This window comes from Scyliorhinus canicula, chromosome 17 (assembly GCF_902713615.1).
Source record: "Scyliorhinus canicula chromosome 17, sScyCan1.1, whole genome shotgun sequence".
In the NCBI taxonomy this organism is placed as follows: domain Eukaryota; kingdom Metazoa; phylum Chordata; class Chondrichthyes; order Carcharhiniformes; family Scyliorhinidae; genus Scyliorhinus; species Scyliorhinus canicula.
The window spans coordinates 23,562,114-23,582,394 of NC_052162.1; the positions used below are offsets into that span (position 1 = coordinate 23,562,114).

The following is a 20,281-nucleotide window of genomic DNA, read 5'->3' on the forward strand; positions in this document are numbered from 1 at the left end:
AACTTCTCAATAAGAGAAATCATAAGGATGGCTGATGACGAGATGTGAACATTGGTGCTTACCTAAGACTGATGTTGTGTGCATTGTTGGGGCAGAGTGGAGGGAGCATTATTCTGCATCTAATCTGCGCTACAGTTCACTCAGAAGTGTCTGACACAGGCACTTGCTGAAAAATATTTCATTGGATAACACTGATGTCCTCTATCGAAACTGTTCTCACCGTGCTCAAAGGGAAGATCAGATAAAGGTGATCTCGCCTCATGCCAAGGTGTTAATTATGTACAATTTATTCTTCACTCAGTAAATGAAAGCAAGGTGAACTTTCTTCCCATAGATACGTAAGGAATGCATCTTTGTCATTTTAAATTCAGGCTGATATTTCTAAACAAGGAGGCCAGAAGGTAATAATGCCCTTATCTAGGTGGTGCTGTCGTTCGATGGGTAAGGCGGTGTGAATATTCTGCCTCCTCAGAGCTGCCTGGGCTTTTAGCATGGCAGTATTGCTTGCTCAACAAAGCGCAGTTGGAACAAAGATAATGAGCTTAAATGCAAAGACAGTGAGTGATCAATTCAGCCATCCTTGAGACTAAAGTTAGCCATTTCGTTCAATATGAATTTTTATGGTTTTTTTTCAACACAGTTACTAATAATATCTGTTAGGTGGCCATAAACAAATCTGAGCTATTGTTTGGTTATTAAAGTATCAAACTGAATAGTCATTGGAGGAAGTAACTGATAATGGGAAAGTTCCCAGAAACTATAAGAATTATTTTTGTGCATATTTATATACATGTATATGGAAACTAAATGCAATAGTTTATTAAATTGTTCATTGTTTTAATGGACACACTTTAGTAGGTTCACTGATCCCATGGTTCCAAAAGAAAATCTGCGGCTTGGAGGGAACAGGGGTCAGAGAATTGGCACTGAAATAATGGAGGCTCGTTTTCAAGCAGTTTTCGAGCAGAACTGGGAGAGTGTGATGGGTAAATTCACCATAGTATGTCTGAGATTGAATCCTTGACTGTTGTGTGATTATCCGCATCTATGATATGGCATTAATTTGAATTGCACTTCCAAACATTGGATTGGATTGGATTGGATTTGTTTATTGTCACGTGTACCGAGGTACAGTGAAAAGTATTTTTCTGCAAGCAGCTCAACAGATCATTCAGTACATTGGAAGAAAGGGAATTGAACAGAATTCAAGAAAGTACATGAGAATACATAATAGGGCTACACAATATATACAATGTAACTACATAAGCATTGGCATCGGATGAAGCAGACAGGGTGTAGTATTAATGAGGACAGTCCATAAAAGGGTCGTTTAGGAGTCTGGTGACAGTGGGGAAGAAGCTGTTTTTGAGTCTGTTCGTCCGTGTTCTCAGACTTCTGAATCTCCTGCCCGATGGAAGAAGTTGGAAAAGTGAGTAAGCCGGGTGGGAGGGATCCTTGATTATGCTGCCTGCTTTCCCCCGGCAGCGGGAAGTGTAGATGGAATCAATGGATGGGAGGCAGGTTCGTGTGATGGACTGGGCGGTATTCACGACTCTCTGAAGTTCCTTGCGGTCCTGGGCCGAGCAGTTGCCATACCAGGCTGTGATGCAGCCCGAGAGGATGCTCTCTATAGTGCATCTGTAAAAGTTGGTAAGGGTTAATGTGGACATGCCAAATTTCCTTAGTTTCCTGAGGAAGTAAAGGCGCTGTTGTGCTTTCTTGGTGATAGCGTCGACATGAGTGGACCAGGATAGATTTTTGGTGATGTGCACCCCTAGGAAAACATGAGGTACAATTAAATTATTCATCGCAAAGAATACCAGCAGTGGCCCCACAATTATCCAGAACCTAGCAGCTAAATAAGACTCGGAATGAACATTGGAATACTGGGGGGCATTAATGAGTCTGAAATTAATGAAAATATTCTGCAACATCCAATTTTCTAACTGGAATTTTGATTTCACAGTGTAATGTCATGAACTTACTAATATGCAGATTGGTGCTAATCTATTCTTTGATGTCAACCAGGGCTACCAGGTTCCTTTGGTGATAAGGGTGATCCTGGTCCTCCAGGGTTGGATATCCCTGGCCCGTCTGGTGAAAAAGGAAACACAGGATTCCCAGGTGGTCCAGGTGCAGATGGCCCACCAGGAGTAGCAGGGCAACCAGCAAGAGATGGCTTACCAGGTCCTCCGGGTAAGACGCAAAGACAATCCTGTGAAGCTATTGGAATGTGTAACATAAAGCCAAGCAATTTTTGAAAAGCGCTCTTATCTGCAACTGGAAGAATGCATCCTTTGCTAAAACCATCCTTTTGGTTTCTTCGTCCCTTGCTGGTCAGTGTTTCATATTTTAGGGGGTTCATTCAGGAATTTTGCTTCCTCTGTGGGAAAACTAATTCTTGTGTTTCTCAGATCTCGTTCAAAGATGATCCAGCACTGGAGTATCAATCTAGATTGTTGTGCTCAGGTCTCTTGAGCAGGACTTAAAGCCTAAACTTTCTGATCCAGCAGTTAGAGTGCTACCAACTGAGCTTTGCCTGATGGTTTGGAACTGAAGACCAACCTCCAGCTGTATAAAATACCTCACAGCAGGTTCACCGTGGATCTGCAAGGGAGGGAGAACAGTGAGCATAGGGCAGCACAGTGGCGCCGTGGTAGCACTGCAGTCTCACGGCGTCGAGGTCCCAGGTTCGATCCCGGCTCTGGGTCAGTGTCCGTGTGGAGTTTGCACATTCTCCCCGTGTTTGTGTGGGTTTCACCACAACACAAAGATGTGCAGGGTAGGTGGATTGAACACGCTAAATTGCCCCTTAATTGGAAAAAATGCATTGGGTACTCTAAATTTATAAAAACAAAAGAACGTAAATTGGACTAGAAATAATTATTAATATTAAGCTCAATAAAAGTTCATCTCACAGGTCCACATAGATCCCAAATAGTGAATGTTCATTCCTTGGGAGGAAGCCAATGACATAATCCTTTATGCTCTTGTTAAGAGTGTGTGGTGCTTGTAGAAATTGTAAGTAAATGCAAGAAGGACAATCGCTGTGAAATTGTTCGCAATCTCAGGGATGATAAGATAGCACCGACTGAGTTTGCACAACCTGTGTATTTTATTTTGCTCTTGATACATCTCCTTGAAATATTATCACGGTCAGTACAAAGCTGTTGTGCAATAGAAACTTGATGGAAAGGTAGCTCCATGAACACATAGCCTAAGGAGAAAGTGTATAAACAGACAAAGGGTCAATCTAGACAAGAATAAAGGAACGGGTGAACAGAGGTTCTTTGTAAACTAACACTTACGCTTCACCGATTAACATGATGTTGTGCAATGTTCATCAGCTTTACTGATAAGACTTATGCTTAATTTGCTGTCTGTTCCTATCTACAGGTCTGAAGGGTGATATGGGTGTGATGGGAACTCCTGGTCCTGTGGGTTCTCCTGGTCTTCCAGGTGGCTCAGGCTTTCAAGGTGCAAAAGGTAAACGTGAATAAATTATCGGTGGCGTGTGTCCCTGCGTATTGGCAGTTTAGAATTTCCCAATTATCGGGGCTGGGGAATTTGATGATTGATTCAGCCTTCTGCATCAATGGAGCATGATGTAGTTGCTTTGGGATAATTCTAGGTACCAGTATGTGAATACTGTGCATGGTTACCCACTTCTGACTGTGGAACAGGAAAGGGACCTAAGGGTCATGGTTTATGAAACATTAATTGTTCATGGCCAATATCAGAAGGTGAGAGTGCATGAGGTTGTACATTTTGGACAGTTACTGCTCCAACAGTTCGGGGAAAAATTTTACCATTCCGACCTTGTACAAGACCTTGGTTTGGTGCCATCAAGAATACTGAAACCTGTTTTCATCCTTTTGAATAATGGGGATATCAAGGGCCTGGAAGTTACTGGAATGATGCCGACGTCCGGGTCTTTATGCCAGAGGCAGAAATTGGGAGGCATTCCGATCAGGTTCCCGCCTCTGTCCCGAGACTTCCAGAAGGCAGAATTTTCCAGGGACCCATCGCCCTCAGTGGCCTGGAGATGGGCCCTCCGCTGTGCCAAAGGTGAAACGGAAGCAGACCAAATCTGGAGTGGGCAGGTAGAAACGTCCGCCTCTATTCCCAAAAAGCCACGGCCCGGTACGTCCGATGCAATCAGAGTTATACACATTTAGACCCACTGATCACTTTAAACCACCTGACCCTCACTCCCTCAATCGTTATCCATTTTATGAACAGAACTCTCAAAGCTCTATTATTACAGTTGGAAGCCATTGAAAAGACCATAAAATTCCCAAATACACAACAGATTCCTCAGACCAGCTATGTAAACAAAGTTGGACATTTGTAAAATTGATCAGGCAGTTGGATTGTAGCCAAGAGCCCATAACTGTCTCCAAGTAAACAAACAGACTTCAGAACTATAATCTCAAAAGATGTCCAAACTGAATGCATAAAAGCAACGGGAAAAGCTTAAACATTTAGACATTGTTATGATACAAGACTGTACATTCAATAATATAAAATGTAATAGTCATTTTAGTCTATATTAATTTTAGTCTATAAATAGAATTTTAGTCATATTGTGAACTTTTCAAAATTCGTAGAAAGACTTTTCCACATTTACAATGTTGATCTTTTACTTGACAGTTTGCCAGATGGCAGAAGCAATAACCTGGCAAACACACTGTTGAATGGGTAGTTACCTCTTCCAATCACAGTACGGTCATGGCTCACCTTACTGAACCCAGGCCAACTCATGCATTGAATAATTAACTGGAAAGAGATAAAACTATTTTAATTACTCAATGCAGCTGTTGTAAAACTTGAAAATTACAAAACTTACCGAGATATGGTCCTAATGAGCCCTGAGAACTGCAAATTGCCTCCTTTATAGGAGTGGGCCTGTTCCGGGTTCCACTCCCTCCTCCATATTAATGCTGGAGGCGGCATTTCTGAGTGTGATGGTTAGGCGGCCATTTTGCTTTGGTTCAGCCTCCATTTAGTCCAAATCGGGACCACAAAAATCCAGCCCCAAGTCTCAAGGCCTTAGCTATCAGGAAATGGTGCTTTTCCCAATAGATAATCTGATTTAAATTGGGGTCTTGTGGTTTCCTTGTGGAGCTCAGAGGAGCTTACCTCTTTCTTTTTTTAAAAAATAAATTTTTAACAAGTTAACAAGTTTTAACCAATAAAAACAGAAGAAAAAGAGAAATAACAGTAACACCCACCCCCCCCCCCCCAATACAGAAGCAATAAATTAACAAAAATAATTAACATAAGAACAAACACACATACCCAATAAAGGAAAAACAAACCCATCCATCCCCCATCCCCCCCCCCCCCCCCCCCCCCCCCGGGGTTGCTGCTGAAATTGACCATCCTCTAATGCTCCGCCAGAAAGTCTAGGAACAGTTGCCACCGCCGAAAGAACCCTTGCACCGTCCCCCTTGGGGCATACTTGACACTCTCCAGTTTGATGAACCCAGCCATATCATTGATCCAGGATTCCACGCTCAGGGGCCTCGCATCCTTCCACTGCAAAAGAATCCTGTGCCGGGCTACCAGGGACGCAAAGGCCAGAATACCGGCCTCTTTCGCCTCCTGCACTCCCGGCTCCACTGCTACCCCAAAAATTGCGAGCCCCCAGCCTGGATCAACCCTAGAACCAACCACCCTTGACAGCATCTCCGCGACACCCCTCCAAAAGCCCTCCAGCGCAGGGCACGCCCAGAACATGTGGGTATGGTTTGCTGGGCTCCCAGAACATCTTGCACATCTGTCCTCTCTTCCAAAGAACCGGTTCAGCCTAGTCCCAGTCATGTGCGCCCTATGCAGCACCTTTAATTGAATTAAACTAAGCCTCGCGCGGGAGGAGGAGGAATTCACCCTCCTCAGGGCATCCGCCCACGTCCCCTCATCGATCTCCTCTCCCAGCTCCTCCTCCCACTTATCTTTCAGCTCTTCCACCGAGGCTTCCTCTTCCTCCTGCATCACTTGGTAGATTGCCGAGATCCTCCCCTCACCAACCCACTTCCCCGAGAGCACCCTGTCCTGAACCCTCCTTGGCAGCAACAGTGGAAACTCCACCACCTGCCTCCTGACAAATGCCCTTACCTGCATGTATCTGAAGGTGTTCCCGAGCTTGCCTCTTTCTGCATAGACAGTTAATGTAAAATAACGAAATAAAAAAACAGGGGACTATAACTCTCGCTGATTGTCATGCAAGAGCGTAAGAAATGAGAGTGGCTGCATTTCCCGCTTTGTCCTGAAAATCTGCAATTTTAATGCCACTCATTCCCTGGTCGGAAGCTTATCAGTAATTGCAGTGCCCCGTGAGCTACCTGGGACCCATTCATGAGGTGAGGTGCCTGAAATGGTTCCTCACCACTTAAAGGTGCTGGAAATCCAACGGGCCCAGTGGAGATTAGTTTAGTTTGGTGAGAAAGTGCTTAAACATAAAGATGCCCTCTCACCAAACGTTTCCCAGCTTTATTTTAAAAATAGAAACATCAGCCAGGATGCTCCTGAGTAGGGAGGGGTGGGTGATTGCGGTGTTGTGGTGGAGAAATCCTTCAACATGGCAGCCTCTTGTTTGCACACCCTCCCGGGAAGGCAGGGAGAGCCTGCAGACCTGCCGAGAACATTGGCATCTCAGCCTGATGCTGGGTGCACCTTTCAGGTACCACCACTCAGGATAGTGTCAGGCAACTGGAGGCCGATTGGGCAATATCTCTTTACTGCTTTAAATTTTTCACAAATGATTTACTTCTTTGAATCACCATAGGACATTGCTAATTGCAGTAAGACACGTGTTTTTAAACAACAAAGATGCCATTTGTTAGTAATTTTATTTTCCTGGTGTTTTAACTTTTTCTTCAAAACTGTTCCAGGTAATGAAGGCAGGCCAGGTATTCCTGGGAACCCAGGTGGACCCGGATATAAAGGTGATAAAGGTGAAACTGGCCCAAAAGGTTCTCCAGGAATACTTCAACCGCATGAGATTTATTCAGGGCGGAAAGGAGAGCCAGGAGTGCCAGGTATGTTGATCATCTTCGTGGAGAAGCTGCCTGGAATTAACCAGCATGTGTAACTTGGGGGGAGGGTAGAAGTAAAGATGGTGCCTTGTCTGTCTTTATATTTATTCGGAACACATCAATCCAGCCCCTTGAATATGGGTGCATGTTAACCCTGATATGATATCTGCATATAAACAGTGTTTGTGAATGCTCGGTAGGACTTCAGATGCTTTCTCTGCCCTCCAGCAATGTGACACGGGGTTGCCCTGGCAACGTACCTATTTGCTCAATGTTGGTGTGGGTGTATGTAAGGTGCCTGAAATCTGTGATGGAATTAAGATCCAGCCTTCTGCCGATGTGAGCGGTACTAGAGGCTTCGATGGACAATATTGTATACACATAGCATTTCATAATACATCCCTACTTATTGGTTGCAGAAGAGCTTGAGAAGGGCGCTGTTGTGTGATTGGTGAAATTCAATACTTAGCAACTAATGCTGGTGATTTGGCAGAAGAGAGATTTAGCCGCACGAGGTATCAACAGGGATCTGTAGTGTTCACTTTAATTGGCAATTTAATAAAAGCAGGGGATTTTCAGTATGTTTTTGTTCTAACCTGTCTGGATCCTATTGGCTTGAGGAATATGAACTAACCCCAGCAAGTGGGGGGGGGGGGGGGGGGGGGGGGGGGCACTGCAAAGTGTTCACTACTAAAGTATACGTTTGAAAAAGCACAGTGCATCATAAAGCACATAGTATTTTTAAAGCTGAACAAATATAAAACAGCTAATGTTAAAATTAAATTTTGTGTTAATTGCAATGACATGTATATCGCTATCATTTGTATTGTGTCTATTTTATTAGTGGAGCCATTAGCAAGGTTATCCATATATATACACCATTATGTAAATTTTGAGCCTATCATCATTTGGCAGTATGAAAGTTTTTAATGGACATTTCATTCCTTCCTTCTTTATTTCCAATATAAACAACAAATGCTTTCACGTTGCTTCACTGAGTCATTTCAGTTTATTTTACCTGGGGCTAGATCTAATGGCCCCCGCCAAATATGTTTTTGGAGAGGTGGGGAGTTGGGGGGTGGGGGGAACACGTAAGGTACAGGTGGATGGCAAGCCCACCACCCCCCTGGCACCTCCAAGCTGTTCCTCCAAATACGATTGTGGGTACCAAAACTGGAAGCCTATCCACCATTTTTAAATAAATAAGTATTGGATTGGATTGGATTTGTTTACTGTCACGTGTACCGAGGTACAGTGAAAAGTATTTTTCTGTGAGCAGCTCAACAGATCATTAAGTACATGGGAAGAAAAGAGAATAAAAGAAAATACATAATAGGGCAATACAAGGTACACAATGTAACTATATAAGCACCGGCATCGGATGAAGCATACAGGGTATAGTTTAATGAGGTCAGTCCATAAGAGGGTCATTTAGGAGTCTGGTAACATCGGAGAAGAAGCTGTTTTTGAGTCTGTTCGTGTGTGTTCTCGGACTTCTGTATCTCCTGTCCGATGGAAGAAGTTGGAATAGTGAGTAAGCCGGGTGGGAGGGGTCTTTGATTATATTGCCCACTTTCCCCAGGCAGCGGGAGGTGTAAATGGAGTCAATGGATGGGAGGTAGGTTCGTGTGATGGACTGGTTCGTGTGATGGACTCTGAAGCTTCTTGCGGTCCGGGGCCGAGCAGTTGCCATACCAGGCTGTGATGCAGCCAGATAGGATGCTTTCTATGGTGCATCTGTAAAGTTGGTAAGAGTCAGTGTGGACATGCCAAATTTCCTTAGTTTCCTTAGGAAGTACAGGCGCTGTTGTGCTTTCTTGGTGGTAGCGCGACGTGGGTGGACCAGGACAGATTTTTGGAGGTGTAGGAATTTGAAACTGTGAACCATCTCCACCTCGGCCCCGTTGATGCTGACAGGGGTGTGTACAGTACTTTGCTTCCTGAAGTCAATGACCAGTCTTTAGTTTTGCTGGCATTGAGGGAGAGATTGTTGTCGCTGCACCACTCCATTAGGTTCTCTGTCTCCCTCCTGTATTCTGACTCGTCGTTATTCGAGATCCGGCCCACTTTGGTCGTATCGTCAGCAAACTTGTCGATGAAGTTGGAACCAAATTTTGCTACACAGTTGTGTGTGTACAGGGAGTAGAGTAGGAGGCTAAGTACGCAGCCATGCAGGGCCCCGGTATTGAGGACTATTGTGGAGGAGGTGTTGTTGTTCATTCTTATTGATTGTGGTCGGTTGGTCAGGAAATTGAGGATCCAGTTGTAGAGTGGGGAGCCAAGTCCTAGGTTTTGGAGCTTTGATATGAGCTTGGCTGGGATTATGGTGTTGAAGGCGAAGCTGCAGTCAATAAATAGGAGTCTGATGTAGGAATCCTTGTTTTCGAGATGCTCTAGGGATGAGTGTAGGGCCAGGGAAATGGCGTCTGCTGTGGATCGGTTGCGACAGTATGCAAATTGCAGTGGATCAAGGTGTTCAGGGAGTATGGAGCTGATGCGCTTCATGATCAACCTCTCGAAGCACTTCATTACGACCGAAGTCAGGGCCACCGGACGGTAGTCATTGAGGCACGTTGCCTGGTTCTTCTTTGGCACCAATGGTGGTGGTCTTGAAGCAGGTGGGGACCTCAGAGTGGAGTAGGGACAGGTTAAAGATGTCTGCGAATACCTCTGCCAGCTGGTCCGCGCAGGCTCTGAGTGCACGACCAGGGATCCCGTCCGGGCCCGTCGCCTTCCGAGGGTTCACTTTCAGGAAGGCCGATCTGACTTTGGAAGCTGTGATGGTGGGTATGGGTGAGTTATGGGCTGCTGGGGCACTCGATAGCGGATTGTTAGTTACCTGCTCGAACCGAGCATAAAATGCATTGAGTTCATCGGGGAGGGGTGCGCTGCTGCCGGAGATACTGCTCGGCTTCGCTTTGTAGCCCGTTATGTTGTTTAGTCCTTGCCACAATCGCCGAGAGTCTGTCTGTGACTCTAACTTGGTTTGATATTCTCTCTTGGCATCTCGGATGGCTTTGCGGAGGTCGTACCTGGATTTCTTGTATAGGTCAGGGTTGTCTGACTTGAATGCCTCAGATCTGTCCTTCAGTAGGGAGTCAGTCTTTTGATTGAGCCATGGTTTCTGGTTGGAAGCGTACGTACTGCTTTCTTTAGCATGCAGTTGTCCACAGTATGGTCAGTTGAACTCATTACAAAGTCTATTCACCTGAATAATACAGTGCCCATGCCAAAATATGGTTGGCATGGGCAGGCTGGTGGGATTGGGTAGGTCGCTTTTTTAAAGTAAACTGCTTAAAAGGTGGGAAGGAAGAGGGGAAACAGCAAGTGCCCTGTGCCGAACGGGGCCAACCCCCTCCCTCCATAAGATGATAATCCCCCTTTGTTTCTCTCTGTCTTGCCTCCAAATCACCCATCCCCCCCATCTCCCCTCCCCTCAATCCTTCCCTGAAGAGAATCCCAAACTTTCCTTTCTCCCATGGCCATATCTCACTCATCATTAAGTCTGCTTGCTATCTCAACTGCACCATCTGCCAAGATTTGATCCTTCTGGGACAGCTAGAGCTGCTGGGCAATCAGATTGGTGGGCAGCTCTCAGAGACTCCTCCCACTAAGGGGCGGAGGTCCCACCCTCACCTTGTACATGCTGTCAGCAGTGTGTTGTTGCTGTAGGGTGGATTTGTTTAATGTGAATTGACTGGCATCCAGAAATCCTTCAGGGGGGCCAACCAATAAGCCCGCTCGTAAAATTGAGCCCTTGAAATAATTTAGTGAAATAACTTATTAACGTTTGTTACAGTGTTGCCTGGATAACATCTTCATCACTCTTTTGATGCCGGAGGTCAGATAGTGGACATGACACATCACATAAACTCCCTCCTCAACTCTTCTAAGCACTTGAAGATGTTGCCTCAGGTTTTTACATTCCAGAATTTGGAACTAAAAGTCAGGTTATGGAATACATTACATCAGTAGCATCATTGCACATGTGTACATACATATGTCATCACGTAATAAAGTCACGAGCACACACATATCTTGACATTCCACCAAAACCAGAAGGGAATTGACTCTTATCAAATCAGAATTAGAAATTAGCTTTTATATGATCCATTGTTGCCGCCAGAAAGCGGAATTCAGAAAAAGCTTATTTGAAATACCTAGTCATTGAGAATTTTCAAAGGCTGATTGATGGTGGTTATTTTGGATGATGTTTTGGATGGCTATTTTTCTTTCTGCTTTTGGTCTGGATTCATAGGGCTGTTCTTAAAATAAGATGTGTCCGAGTGGGAGGATAGAGGTAGATGACTGCTTTGACTTTCCTCAAGAACTACCTCAGAACTCATGCTTTAAAGCCCTTCAGCAATTGTAAACTTTGGTAACACTAGATTCATAGGAACTTGGAAAATAATGTGCACTTAATTTGAATTGAAGAGGGGAGTTGGAGGGAAAAAGATTGGTCCTTAATGCTCATGAATCTTAACTTGTTCGCAAACAGGCATTGATTGTTAGTCTAGACTGGTCCCAGTGAAGTTTAGGTGATTTGATTTTTAATATTGGTTAGTATGTGCAGATGTGTCTTCCTCTTTCCTTTAGATTTTCCTTCTGGAACCTGGAACTAAAAGCCAGATTCCGGGATAAACAAGCATTGATTTAGTGACATTATTGCATATACTGTGTACATATGAGGTCATGCAACATGAAATGATCGTCTAGTGGACCATGGTGTCATATTTGATTCTGATCTGACATATCCGCGGCATCACTAAGACTGTCTGATTCCACCTCCGTAATATTGCCTGATTCTATCACTGCCTCAGCTCATCTGCTACCATCATCCATGCCGTTATTATCTCTAGACTCGACTATTCCAGCTAACTCCTATCAAGTCTCCCATGTCATACCCTCTGTAAATTTGAAGTCATCTAATACTCCATTGGCCACATCCCAACTCACCCATGTTTCAATCACCCATTGCCCCTGTGCTTGCTTGCCTATGTTGGGTTTACATGAAGCAACCTCTCGATTTAAGCATTCTCATCCTTGCTCACAGATTCTTCCATTGCCATGCCACATCACCATCTCTGTAATCTTCGTTAGCTCTACAGCCCTCTGACGTATCTGGGCTCCTCTAATTTCAGCTTTTTGATCATTCTCAATTCAATTCACTCCTCCCTAAATGGCCGGGTGTTCGACGGACACAAACCTTTGAATTGCCTCCCTAAACCTCGCTGCCCCTCTAATCATTCTTTTCATATAATTTACAGTGCAGTCATTCGGCCCATCGAGTCTGCATCGGCCCTTGGAAAGAGCACCCCACTCAAGCACACGCCTCCTTCACCCCATCCCCTTAACCCAATTAACCTTTTTGGACACTAAGGGCAATTTAGCATGGCCAGTTCACCTAATAAATCGAAGATACTGAGAGGTGTAGAGGAAGTGAGGGGGCCTTCTTGACTGAATGCCCACAGATCCCTGAAGGTAGCAGGACAGATCGATGAAGTGGCTGAGAAGTAAAATGGTGTCCTTTAATTTATTAGCCAAGGTGTAGAATATCAGGAGCAGGGAAGTTAAGCTGAAACTGTATAAAACATTAGTCAGGCCACAACCTGAGTACTATGTGCACCTCTGGCCTCCTCATTAGAACAATGATGGAATTGCATTAGAGAGGGGACAGAGGAGATTTATGCAGATGTTACCAGGACTGGAACATTGCAGCTATGAAGAAAGATTGGATAGGCTGGTATTGCTCTCCTTGGAAAAGAAGAGGCTGAGAGGAGATGTGATTAAGATGCACAAAATTGTGAGAGACCTGGATAGAATGGATGGGAAAGGTTTATTTACTTCAGCAGAGAGGTCAGTAACTAGGGGTATGGATTTACAGTGATTGGTAGAAATATTGGGCGGGATTCTCCGACACCGCGCCGGGTCGGAGAATCGGCAGGGGGCCGCGCGAATCGCGCCCCGGATTCTCCACAGAGCGGAGAATCGGCGCCATTGGGGCCGGCGTGATCGGCGCGGCGCCAGTCGGGGGCCTCTCTAAGCGCCCCCCCCCCCCCTGCGATTCTCCGGCCCGGGTGGGCTGAACGGCCAGAAGAAAAAAAAGTCCCGCCGGCGCCGTTCTAACATGCTCTGAGCCGGTGGGATTTCGGTGTTGAAGGGTCGGGTGGTGGCCTGTGGGGGGGAGGGGGGTCCGATCCCGGGGGCGGGGGGGGGGGGGGGGGGGGGCTCCGACGTGGCCTGGCCCACGAGCGGGACCCACCGGTCTCCCGGCCTCCTTTCTTCCACGCTGGCGCCTGTACCCCTGCGTCATGTTGGGTCGGGGCCGGTGCGGACAAGAGAGACACCGCGCATGCGCGGAAATCGTGCCGGCGGAACTGCACATGCGCGGGTTCGCGTCGCATGCGCGCATCTACCGCCACCCATTCCACGGCCGGATCAGTAGCTGGAGCGGCGTGAACCACTCCAGCGCCCTGCTGGTCCCCTGTTGGGGCCAGAATTGCTGATCCTGGGCTGTGTTGGCGCCGTCCAGAAACGCGACGGTGTCAACACCACGTAGCCTCAGGATCAGAGAATCCCGTCCATTAGAGGGGAGATGAGGAAAAGCTTTTTCATCCAGAGGGTTGTAGGCTTTTGGAACTCGTCACCTCAAAGGGTAGTAGAGGCAGAAACCCTCAACTCGTTTAAAATGGCCAAACTTTCCAGCTGTTCATGTCAGCGGGTTCTTCTGCTGCCGGCACACTTCTCCTGAGGGTTTCCTGACAGTGAGGAGGGCATTCAACAGGAATCGCTGTTGACAACGGCGAGACCAAAAGATCCCATTGCCGGCCAGAGATAGGCCGCCTGTGCCACTGGGAAACACAGGGCAGGTTGTGCAGAAAATCCCACCCACTGTGTCTCGATGTGGGCCTCAAGTGCTACAACCTGTAGGGTTATGGACCAAATGCTGGAAAGTGGCTCGTTTTTCTAGCCCAGCCACGATGGGCCAAGTGGCCTCTTTCGGTGCCGTAAGCAATCTGTGATTCAATGAAACATCTTGAGGCAGTTTATTCCATTAAATGTGCCAAATACATTTCGAGGGCCAGTTTAGATGGCTAGTGTGTGATGCAGAAAAACGCTAGCATAGGAGCAGGAGTGGGCCATTCAGCCCCTCAAGTCTGTTCTGTCATTCAATGGGATCATGGCTGATCTGTGGCCAGCAGCGTGGGCTCAATCCATATACTGATCGCTGCATCAAGAACTATTTTAATGCCTCATTGATCTGTCAATGCTATTCAAGAGACATGGTTGCATAAATCCATAGAATTCTGACAGCGCAGGAGGAAGCCATTCGGCCCATCGAACCTGCACCGAACCTCCGAAAGACCAACCTACTCCACCGCCTGATCACCTACTCCCACCTTTCGACTCTGGGAGGAAACCAGAGAACCCGGAGGAAACCCACGCAGACATGAGAAGAAAGTGCAAACTCCACACAGACACCCGAGGTCGGAATTGAAGATGGGTCCCTGGCGCTGTAAGACACAGTGCCATCCTGTGGTAACTCAGTGCATGGAAAGTTTGGGATTTGAACCTGTGTCCTAGCATTTCATAGCCTCAGCAACCGTGCTGCTTCATGGGCCTCTTGAGTTCCGTTTTCAGTTTTGTCCAGATTGTTTTCTTTATTCGTTCATGGGATGCGGGCTTCTCTGGCTGGACCAGCATTTATTGCCCATCTGTGACAGCATTTAAGAGTCAAACAAATTGCTGTGGGTGGGGAGTCACATGTAAGCCAGACCAGGTAAGGATGGTCGATTTCCCTGCCTAAAGGACATTAGTGAGCCAGATGGGTTTTTACAACAATTGACAATGGTTTCATGGTCGTTATGTGACTTTAAATTCTACATTTTCATTGAATTCAAATTCCACCATCTGCCCTGTTGGGATTTGAACCCAGGTTCCCAGTGCATTACCTAGGCCTCTGCATTACGAGTCCAGTGACATGACCACTACGCCATTGCCTCCCCTTAATGCACTGTTCTACAGTAGTGAGACCCAAACAACGCATGCTACACATTGGTGGAGCTGACGTTTAGTGAGCTCAGTCTTCAAACCTTGTTCCCGAGCAACAGAAGACAACTGGAATCTGTTGAGGAGCACAACTATCAAGGCACCCACTCTTGGCGGCCTTCTCTCTCATGAGACGATGGTTTGCATCTTGGTGTTCAATTCTGTGTTAAACTCTGGTGTGGCTCAAGAGCCCGACTCTGGCATGGTAATCTCTGCCATATTTGCTGCAGTTAGAGATGGTGCTGGATTTACTGGCTTGTTTTCTCTTGGCTCTCTTGGCCAACAGTCTGTTCAATTTTGCTGCACCCCTTCCAATGCCCCTCCAAATGGTCAGCCTTCAAAGGTCACAGTGGCGGCAACTGTCTTCCAGTCGTCAATGTGAATGTCCACCATCTTCATATCTTGCTCGCCGATGTCCTTGCAGCGGAGGTATGAACACACAGCTGGTTGTGACAGGGGCTAGTTCGCCTTCTAGAATGTCATTGGTTTTACAGTAACCAACTATCCGATGGACAGGGCTGAGTCAGCTCAGATGTTGTTCCCTCAACAATGACCGTATACTGATGGAATGAGTAGACTCCAGGATCCCTGAGTGGGTGACCTTGTTATGCCAAGAGATGCAAAGGATACGCCTTGAGACAGTGAGGTGGAAACTATTCAGCCTCCACTCCTGTGTAGCACATGTTGTTTGGGTCTCACTACTGTAGAGGAAACATTGAGGACCCAGGCTTGGTAGACCCGCAGTTTTATGTTCTCAGTCAGGTTGCTGTTGGTCCACACTCTCACACTCAACTTGGACATGACAGCTGCAGCTTTCGTAGTGTTTGCGTTGATTTCAGCATAGAACAGTACAGCACAGAACAGGCCCTCCGGCCCTCGATGTTGTGCCGAGCAATGATCACCCTACTCAAACCCACGTATCCACCCGATATCCGTAACCAAACAACCCCCCCCTTAACCTTACTTTTTAGGACACTACGGGCAATTTAGCATGGCCAATCCACCTAACCCGCACATCTTTGGACTGTGGGAGGAAACCGGAGCACCCGGAGGAAACCCACGCACACACGGGGAGGACATGCAGACTCCACACAGACAGTGACCCAGCCGGGAATCGAACCTGGGACCCTGGAGCTGTGAAGCATTTATGCTAACCACCATGCTACCGTGCTGCCCGAGTGACAGATTGACATCAAGTGACAGATTGTTGGTGACTGAGAAGCTTAGATATGTGAAGCTGTCAGCAGCTTTCAGCATCACATTGTCAGTGCTGCTAGATGGTGGAACGGGCAGCATGGTCATGACATTTGCCTTTCTGATGCTGATGGTCAAACCAAACTATTTACAGGTTTTTAAAAATAATCTTTATTGTCACAAGTAGGCTTACATTGCAATGAAGTTGCTGTGAAAAGCCCCTCGTCGCCACATTCCGGCGCCTGTTCGGATACACAGAGGGAGAATTCAGAATGTCCAATTCATCTACCAGCTCGTCTTTCGGGACTAGTGGGAGGAAACCGGAGCACCCGGAGCAAACCCACGCAGATAAGGGGAGAACATGCAGAATCCGCACAGACAGTGACCTAGCCGGGAATCGAACCTAGGACCCTGGCGCTGTGCAGCCACAGTGCTAACCACTGTGCCACCGTGCTGCCCATTTGAGGTTTGAGTGCGTCTGCCCATTTGCTGCTGAAGATGCTCCTCAATGTGGAATGTTAGTGCGGCATCGTCAGCATAGAGCAGCTCTCTGGTGTGGACTTGTCACACTTTTGTCTTGTATCGTTGGCAGCCAAGGCCGAGAGGCTTTCTGTCAGTTCTGCTATGAAAGGAGGCACACTGTAGGTGACTAAAGGCATCTGACAACAGCGAAGAGAATATGTCGAGGATTGTAAAAAAAAGCATCCATAGAGAAACTGAAAATTCCTATTGAAATAAAAATATTTAATTGATGCTACAATGTTATTTATTTTCTTCCAGCGTAGCTGTGCATCTACATAGCCTTGCTGCGCCTGGCATTACTTAGACAGCCATTGTTGAAATTATAAGCTTGCTGATAAATAATGGGCAGTAAGATGCTCCATCAAGCTGTGCTGCACTAGTCCTTGAAAGTGGTTCTTGAGTATGGCCTTGGTTAGAATTGTCACTTGTAGCACAATAGGGATAGATTAAAATTTGAACATACAGCTGCTATTCATATTCCATCAGAATTAAAATGGCGCTGGTAGACGGTGACCTAACTGATCAAATACCCATTTATAGGAATTTGTTTATGAAGCTTATATCTTTGTTTCTATTTCTCAGGTACACCTGGAGGTCCTGGCCCAAAGGGTTTCTTAGGTTTATCTGGTGATCCCGGAGCACCAGGACAAGATGGTTTACCAGGATTGCCAGGAGGTCCAGGTAAGCACAGAAAACTTTGTGCTCTCAAGACTGTCAGGATTACATTTGGAAGGAATACACAAGGAAGAATATTGGGGTGGTGGGAATGGGGTGGTGCCTCAAGTCCACCCAGATCTGTCAATTGGTGAAGATACTTGTTCCGTCTGTTCCATGTCCCGTTATGGATTAACAAGCAATGTGTATTATTCTGATTGATTTTTCATGCTCGCCATGGCCTGGATTTTGCAGTTACAGCGATGGGCAAGCTGTTAGCATTTACCACCTGCGAATTGCATGTTCAGTTCTTTACTAAACGTCCATATAGTTCAGAATTGATGTTGGTTTTGGGAGGAGATACCCAAGAGGTACCCCAGAAGATACATTGGGAAACCATCCTCTGGAGGTCCCAGTGCAAGGACTGCACCAGAGGTTTCAGCTTCCGATGTGCTATTACCCAATCGGCCTGGGTGAGTCCCACGCAGACACAGGGAGAATGTGCAAACTGCACACGGACAGTGACCCAGAGCTGAATCGTTAAAAAGGCTACATGGAGGATGGTAAACACTCTCATCCGGCACCTTTCCTTTGGGGTGAGATGGATCTGTCCTTCAGGCACATTTAGCATCTTTAGGCTATGTCTATACCAACTTAAAGTTGAGCGGTATCATCTGAGAGGTGCATCCGATCCAGGATAGTCCTCAAAAGGAGCTCGGATTATACACCAACATAATGCAAATCTATTAGAAATCCCTGAATTGACGAGAAATTTACATGAGGATATCACCATTTAAACCTCCTGAAAATGTTAAGCATTGCTCCGAGTCCTCAGTGTTGGCTGCTCCTAGCACTGAGCCCCCGTTCCTGTGGCCGGACATACTTGTTTTCTGGCAACACAAGGGAGAAAAGAGCACACACGGTTCCCGGGCTTGTGCATATCTTTCCAATTTAAAAAAAAATGTTGAGTACCCAATTAATTTGTTCCAATTAAGGGGCCAATCCACCTACCCTGCGCATCTTTGGGTTGTGGAGGCCAAACCCACGCAAACACGGGGAGAATGTGCAAACTCCACACGGACAGTGACCCGGGGCCGGGATTGAACCTAGGACCTCAGCGCCGTGAGGCAGCAGTGCTAACCACTGTGCCACCGCGCTGCCCGCGCATCTTACCAATTGACGGCACATTTTTGATGCAGCAAAAAAGTTGAACCCGGTACCTTGATTCCCTGTCAGGAGGGAAGTCGCAGTAATCAGGTTAAATGTGATGTTTAACTTTGTTTTCATGACATACCAAATCATAACTAGTACCGTGGAATTTTTCTGGCACTGGAAAAAAAAAAAACCCATCTATATAGACTGGAATTCCCTGGCTGTTCGCTGGCGGCTGGATTTGGTGGTGCCACCGGCAGCAGACTCCCGACCGTGGGTTTCCCCCAAGGGGAGCAGAGAATGCCGCTGCCAGCAGACGCGATGCCGCCGATAAACATGCGGCTGGAGGGGTCCAGAGAATCCGGCATGTCACATTCTTCCACTGCGATAAAAATCCATAATTTAAAATATAGATGTATTTTTAAAGCTCGTTTATGATATTTCAGATTCAAGTGTATATGCTCCCATATTTTCTCTTTGTAAAATTTATAAAAAGTGAAAGATAATCAGTACATTTTAATTCCTGGTTTGCTCTCTGGGAGGACTCTTCAGCATGTTTGGCTGCTGGGGTCCTGGCGATACCCATTACTTGGCACCAGGCGCAAGTTAAAATTGAAGGCAAATGGTATCATGGAATTTACAATGCAGAAGGAGGCCATTTGGCCCATCGAGTCTGCACCCTACCTAAGCCCACACCTCCACCTTATCCCTGTAACCCAGTAACCCTACCTAATCTTTTGGACACTAAGGGGCAATTTAGCATGGCCAATCCACCTAACCAGCACATCTTTGGTCTGTGGGAGGAAACCGGAGCACCCGGAGGAAACCCACGCAGACACGTGGAGAAAGTGCAAACTCCACACAGACAGTGACCCAAGCGGTAATCGAACCTGGGACTCTGGAGCTGTGAAGCAACTATGCTAACCACTGTGCTACTGTGCCCCCCTATGTTGGCCTTCATAATGAGAGGATTCAAGTAAAGGACCAGGGATGTCTTGTTGCAATTATACAGGGGCCTTGATGAGACCGCACCTCGAATATTATGTGCAGTTTTGGTCTCCTTATAGAACATAGAACAGTACAGCACAGAACAGGCCCTTCGGCCCTCAAATGTTGTGCCGAGCCATGATCTCCCTACTCAAACCCACGTATCCACCCTATACCCGTAACCCAACAACCCCCCCCCTTAACCTTACTTTTTGTAGGACACTACGGGAAATTTAGCATGGCCAATCCACCTAACCCGCACATCTTTGGACTGTGGGAGGAAACCGGAGCACCCGGAGGAAACCCACGCACACAGGGGGAGGATGTGCAGACTCCACACAGACAGTGACCCAGCCGGGAATCGAACCTGGGACCCTGGAGCTGTGAAGCATTTATGCTAACCACCATGCTACCCTGCTGCCCCTGAGGACAGATGTTCTTGCGCTCAAGGGAGTGCAGCGAAGGTTTACCAGACAGATTCCTGTCTGGCGGGATTGGCGTATGCGGAGAGATTGAATCGGTTAGGATTATGTGTGCTGGAGATTAGAAGAATGAGGGGGGATCTCATAGAAACCTATAAAATTCTAATAGGGCGAGACAGGGTAGATGCAGGAAGAATGTTCCCATTGGTGGGGGAGTCCAGAGATAGGGGTCACAATCTAAGGATAAGGAGTCGACTATTT

General features: G+C 46.6%; 1 protein-coding gene across 2 annotated transcripts in view; it reads left to right on the forward strand.

The window, feature by feature from the left end:
- The window catches only part of col4a5 (collagen, type IV, alpha 5 (Alport syndrome)), a 276,713-nt gene that overhangs the window by 184,547 nt on the left and 71,885 nt on the right, over positions 1 to 20,281 (forward strand). For both annotated transcript variants that reach the window (XM_038774450.1, XM_038774451.1), the window contains exons 32-35: positions 2,029 to 2,196; positions 3,397 to 3,486; positions 6,897 to 7,043; positions 17,388 to 17,486. In XM_038774450.1, coding sequence (XP_038630378.1) covers positions 2,029 to 2,196; positions 3,397 to 3,486; positions 6,897 to 7,043; positions 17,388 to 17,486 — 504 coding nt within the window. The remainder of the gene's footprint in view (positions 1 to 2,028; positions 2,197 to 3,396; positions 3,487 to 6,896; positions 7,044 to 17,387; positions 17,487 to 20,281) is intronic.